This window comes from Nycticebus coucang, chromosome 2 (assembly GCF_027406575.1).
Source record: "Nycticebus coucang isolate mNycCou1 chromosome 2, mNycCou1.pri, whole genome shotgun sequence".
Taxonomy (NCBI): Eukaryota; Metazoa; Chordata; class Mammalia; order Primates; family Lorisidae; genus Nycticebus; species Nycticebus coucang.
In genome coordinates this window covers 57,327,506-57,333,342 of record NC_069781.1, presented here as the reverse complement: position 1 = coordinate 57,333,342, position 5,837 = coordinate 57,327,506, and the positions used below count along the sequence as shown (strand labels likewise).

At 41.6% G+C, this 5,837-nt stretch overlaps 1 protein-coding gene across 1 annotated transcript; it reads right to left on the bottom strand.

Annotated features, from left to right (window-relative positions):
* Positions 1-2,846: 2,846 nt before the first annotated feature.
* LOC128565966 (interferon alpha-10-like) lies at positions 2,847-3,416 on the bottom strand. The gene has a single exon (XM_053562838.1). It carries the CDS (start codon positions 3,414-3,416, stop codon positions 2,847-2,849), a length of 570 nt encoding a protein of 189 aa, XP_053418813.1.
* Between the last annotated feature and the right edge of the window lie 2,421 nt (positions 3,417-5,837).

Below are 5,837 nucleotides of genomic sequence, written 5' to 3'. Positions count from 1 at the left end.
TTTGAACAAAGGTGCCAAGAATGCTCATTGGGAAAAGGAGCTGCCTGCTCTCAGTAAATAGGACTGAGAAAAGTGAATATCCATATGCAGGTGAATGAAACTGGACCCCAACCTCATTCTCTTAAAAAAAATTGAACACAGATAAGAACCTTGAACCTTAGACACGAAACAACAAACCTACTAGAATAAAACATTTAGGGAACTACTCCATACATGGGTTTGGGAGAAGAGTTTATGAGGAACACCTGGAAAGCACAGGAAACAAAAGTAAAATTACGTCAATAGAGTCATTTTGAACCAAGGTCCTTATTTCTGCACTGCAAAGAAAGCAATGAACAGACTCAAAAGACAAGCATGGGGAAAATATTTGGAAACTGCCCATCAGACAGGGAATAAATATTGAGGACATACAAGAAACTCGAACATCTCAACAGAAAAAAAAGCATTATGATAAAAAATGGACAAATCATGTAAACAATAATAGGACGGGTTCTTTCTGACTTCACCCTTGGAGGACAATGTGCCCGGGGACAAAGTACTTCACATAGGAGAACTGCACTCTGAATCCGGGGCTTTTTCTGCATAGGATTGAGTTTCCCACCCAGATTGGCAGGTCTGCCTGTTGCCTGGAACCTTCAGGAGGGGAAGGGTATGATGTTCGGGTGGACACCCTGGTCTACACAGCCTGCTGTAGACAGCGACTACATGTCACTCTCTTCCGAAATTCCAATCCCGTGGATGCCATGTCCTGCCCCAAGCCATACACTCATTCTCTTTGTCATAGTGCAGGGGTAAGGAAACAGGCCGATTACACATGGCATCTGTTCTTGCTGAGGAGTAGGCTTTTGAGGAAGGAAGAGAAATCCCCAGGAAGTGGTGAAATTTCTGCATAGATCTGAAACCAGCCTTCAGGTCTGGTTTAGTGGCCACCCTGGTCACTTCTGGCCACCAGGGGGCTGTCATCCCCTGGGAGTTCTACAAGTGCCCACACACAGGCTGGACCCTGCTTTCTCTTTCATTTTAGATACAGCTGTTATGATGTCATAGCGGAAATCCTCGAACCTCTGCGTTGCAGATGTCACTGCAGAGCACAGGTGTTCTCTGTAAGCTCTGCTTTCTACTTGTGGCGTTCTGCTCTTTAGGGAAACCATGAAGCCCCAATGACAGCAGAACAGAAAGCAGCTCTGTACGTATGGTCCAGAAGATGAAGGCAGTGAATGACCAGGGTCCCATGAGGTTTCCGCCTGGTGAGGCAGGAAACCCACGTGCTAGGAGGTTGTATTGTGGAATGCTGAGTGAGGATGAGGGTGGGCATGTGCCAGGGGCTAGACTCACTAAATAGATATTGCATCTTTTCTGAATTCCGCCTACATGGTAATTCCCCTTTCAGGCACTCATATAAAGCCATCAATTTCTAAGTATAGGGAGGACACATGTTGAAAAGGGGAGGGTCGATTTGGGAGCCTCTCTAGCATTTGCTACAAAATTTGTTTTTGAGATATATGTACTTTAAAATTTGTTTTTTGAGATATATGTACTTGATAGAATGAAAAACTATGCAGATACAAAATTGCTGTCATTCTTTTCCAGGTTCATTTCTTCTGTCCATTTCAAAGGCAACCCTCCCATAACCATAACATTTTCCGTATACGAGGCACTGATTTCTCGTTTTTCATTTCACTTTTCCCCCTACTCCAGTATGGTTTACACTGAATACTTCTACCAAAACACCTCTCACTGTGCTGTTTTCCTGATAGAGTGGACAGCTTCAATCCACATTTCCGTAAGTTCCCTGATTCTCTTTCTAAGCACATTTATTTCCTTAAAGACCTTGTTATTGCCATTCTCCCTGTCCTTCTCATGTAAGGTATATCACCACTGTTGCTGTAGCAGCTACTCTCTCCCATCCCTCTAAGAGTGGAAGGTCCTCAGAATCAAGCTTGAGTCTGTTTCACTCTCTTGCTCTCTCTCCCCACATGACCACCTTCATATTTGTCCTTTCAGTTGCCAGTTGTGAAGTCCCAGGCATTGAATTCCTTGAAAACGGCAAACTCATCCATCCCCAAGTGGTAACAGACATTTTGACTTAGATATTTAACTGTCAATTTGTAAAGAATATCGCTGCTTTTTATTTTTTATTTCCTGGCATACCTTAGTCTACCTTCTTCTGTTACGACTGCACCGGTTTGTCATTGTTCTCATTATAACATTTACTTAATTGACATGAATTGGCTATGGCTATTGTTTGTAGGTTTCTTTCCCTACAAGGATCAAAGGCTCAAGAGAACAAGAACTGTATTTGTTATGTTCACCTTTATATCCTGAATGAATCAGACAGAGTAGCTTACATTAGACTCATTTTTACTTATATCCTGAGTATAACAATGATAGGTAAAAGAATTGTACAATGTATTCCTTAATCATGTTTCAAAATCAAGCTTGGACTTCCATTTTAAATGAATAAACAAATACAAGAAGTTTTGGTTAGTAAATATTTAATGAACAAAGCAAATTAATAAATTGGATGACTATAGAGAACATATTTTATTATATTAACATCATAAAGTTGCACATATTTTTTGAACAAAAATAACTTAAATCTTACAAATATTTGAATAGATAGATATTTAAATGAATAATAAATAGATCCATCATCAAGGTCATATGTAAGTGGCTAGTACCTATAAAATTGAAGACCATGTCTCCTGACATTCCTGAAAATACTTGAAACATTTGATTCGATAACTGTTGGTTATAATAAAATTTAGAGTTTTGAAATGGCAGCACCCATGAAAATGTGAGATGGTGACTGTGTGAACCTGAATGGTTGCCACGTCGGACCCATCTCATTCCTCTCTCCTTAATCTTTCCTGCAAGCTTGTTGATGAAGAAAAGGATCTCAGGATTTCTGCTCTGACGATCTCCCAGGCACAAGGGCTGTATTTCTTCTCTTTCAGGTAGAGAGCGATTCTTTGGAAGTAGCTCCTCACGGCCAGCATGGAGTCCTGGTTCATCGGGGCAGTCTCTTCCACTCCCTTCTCTGGCATCAGACAGGCTTCCAGCTCCTTCAGCTGCTGATGGAGGCCAGTGCAGAACTGGTCCAGGAGGGTCTGATTCCAAGCCTCAGATGAGTCGTTTGTGCTGAAGAGGTTGAAGGTCTGCTGGATCAGCTCATGGAGGACAGAGATGGCTTGAGCCTTCTGGAGCTGCTTGTCACACAACTCCTCCTGGGGAAATCTGAAGTCACTCCTGTCCTTCAGGCAGGAGAAAGGAGAGATTCTCCTCATTTGTACCAGGGGAGTCAAGGCCCTCCTGTTGCCCAAGCTGTGGGACTGAGGCAGATCACAGCCCAGAGAGCAGATGGACGTGCCGCTGAGCACCACCAGGGCCATCAGGACAGAGAAGGGCAAGGCCATTGTGGATGTTGAAGATGCTGCTCGGCTAGGCGTGGTGGGTGACCCTGAGCCTTGGTCTCCAGGTTCTCTGAAGATGGTGCTTTGGGCCTTGGTCTTAAATAGGGAACATAACTACTTTCTGCTTTCTGGATGTCCCCGCATTACTTTCTACTCCTGTTTTTGCTTTCTTGATGCACCCTCTACTTGGGTTTAGAGCATTTTCTCACCCATGTTATTTTCATGTTCTTTTCATTATTGTCTCCCCACTCCTTGACCAGTGAGCCTTCTAAGATTATTTTGAATTGAAGCTCTGTAAACCTTTCATACAGGTAAACTGCATCTCTTAATATGTAGTTTATGTATTTCTCCACTTTTTATACAATGGATGGCAATATTGAATTTCTATATTCATTTGCATGGTTGAAAATGTACTACAAATGAAAATTTTAAGTCAGAATTAAGAAATTATTTTTACAAACCATTGACTTTTAACTTAACTTCAAGACTAAGTTTCATTAGTGACTTTAATCTAATTTATTTATGTAGATAAATTGTAATGTGTGAAACAACACTAATAATTATGAAAATATGCATATAAGAGTACTTAATGTAATGAAATACTGAAAAATTCTTCAAATAGGCTAAAGTCTATTAAGATTCCAATCTTTAACATTTATTTCAGTGTACTTCAATGTTTAATTTTGGTTTATGAAATAATAACAAAGTTACTAACAAAGAAATCAAGAGAACATTCCATATATAAGAGGTACAAAAATGAAATGAGATAGTTAGAAATGAAGGTAACCAAGAAGATGAAAAACTTTTGAAACAAAAGGACAAAATTCTGAGAAAAGAAATAGCAGGGGAGACATCCAAACAGAAAGGCAGCCCATCATTGTGGATCTTAAGAATTAGGTTCTTAAAATGAGAGTATTACTCAAAGGAAGCTACAGATTCAGTTCAATTTCTACTAACATCAATGATGTTCTTCACAGAAATAGAAAAAAGAAAAAAATACTTGTATGGTACCACAAAAGGACATGAGTAGCATAAATAATCCTGAGCAACAGGAACAAAGCTGGAGGGATCACACTATTGACTTCAACATATCCAGTAAAGCTGTATTAACCAGAATGGCATGGCACTGCTATAAAAACAAAGCGCAGACCAAACTTCAGACATGAAACAACAAACCTACTAGAAGAAAACTCTCAGGGAACTACTCCAGACATTGGTCTGGGAGAAGAGTTAATGAGTAACACCTGAGTGATGATCTGGGAGCCTCTCCCAAAGGTAAAATTATGTAAATGGAATTATATGGAATGAAAATCCTTCCTTCTGCACTGCAAAGGAAGCAATGAACAGACTCAAAAGAGAAGCATGGGGAAAATATTTGGAAACTGCCCATCTGACAGGGAATAAGTATTGAGAACATACAAGAAACTCAAACATCTCGACAGTAAAAAAGCATTATGATTAAAAATGGACAAATATGTAAACAATAGTAGGACAATTTCTTTCTGACTTCAGCCTCAGAGTGCAATATGCAAGGGGACAAAATACTTCACGTAGGAGAATATGCACTCTGAATCCGGAGCTTTTCCTGAGTTTCATGCCCAGATTGGCAGCTCTGCCTGTTGCCTGGAAATTTCAGGAGGGGAAGGATGTGATGCTTGGGTGTGCACCCTGGTCTACATAGCCCACTGTAGGCAGCAACTACATGTCTCTCCCTTCCTAGACTGAAATCCCAAGGAAGCCATGCCATGCCCCAAGCCACACACTTATTCTCTTTGTCACAGTTTAGGGGTAAGGAAACAGCCTGATGACACATAGCATCTGTTCTTGCTGAGGAGTTGGCTTTTGAGGAAGGAAGAGAAATCCCCAGGAAGTGGTGAGATTTCTGCATAGATCTGAAACCAGCCTTCAGGTCTGGTTTAGTGGCCACCCTGGTCACTTCTGGCCACCAGGGGGCTGTCTTCCCCTGGGAGTTCTACAAGTGCCCACACACAGGTAAGACCCTGCTTTCTCTTTCCTTAGCTACAGATGCCATGAGGTCATAGGCAGCGGAAATCCTGGAACCCCTGCGTTGCAGATGTCACTGCAGAGCACAGATGTTCTCTGTAAGCTCTGCTTTCTACTTGTGGCGTTCTGCTCTTTAGGGAAACCATGAAGCCCCAATGACAGCAGAACAGAAAGCAGCTCTGTACTTATGGTCCGGAAGATGAAGGCAGTGAATGACCAGGGTCCCATGGGGTTTCTGCCTGGTGAGGCAGGAAACCCACGTGCTAGGAGGGTGTACTGTGGAATGCTGAGTGAGGATAAGGGTGGGCATGTGCCAGGGGCTAGACTCACTAAATAGATATTGCATTTTTTCTGAATTCCTCCTAGACGATAATTCCCCTTTCAGGCACTCATACGAGCCATTAATTTCTGAGTATAGAG

Coding starts and splice junctions, on each gene's coding strand:
- LOC128565966 (XM_053562838.1), bottom strand. CDS start 3,416: ATGGCCTTGCCCTTCTCTGTCCTGATGGCCCTGGTGGTGCTCAGCGGC.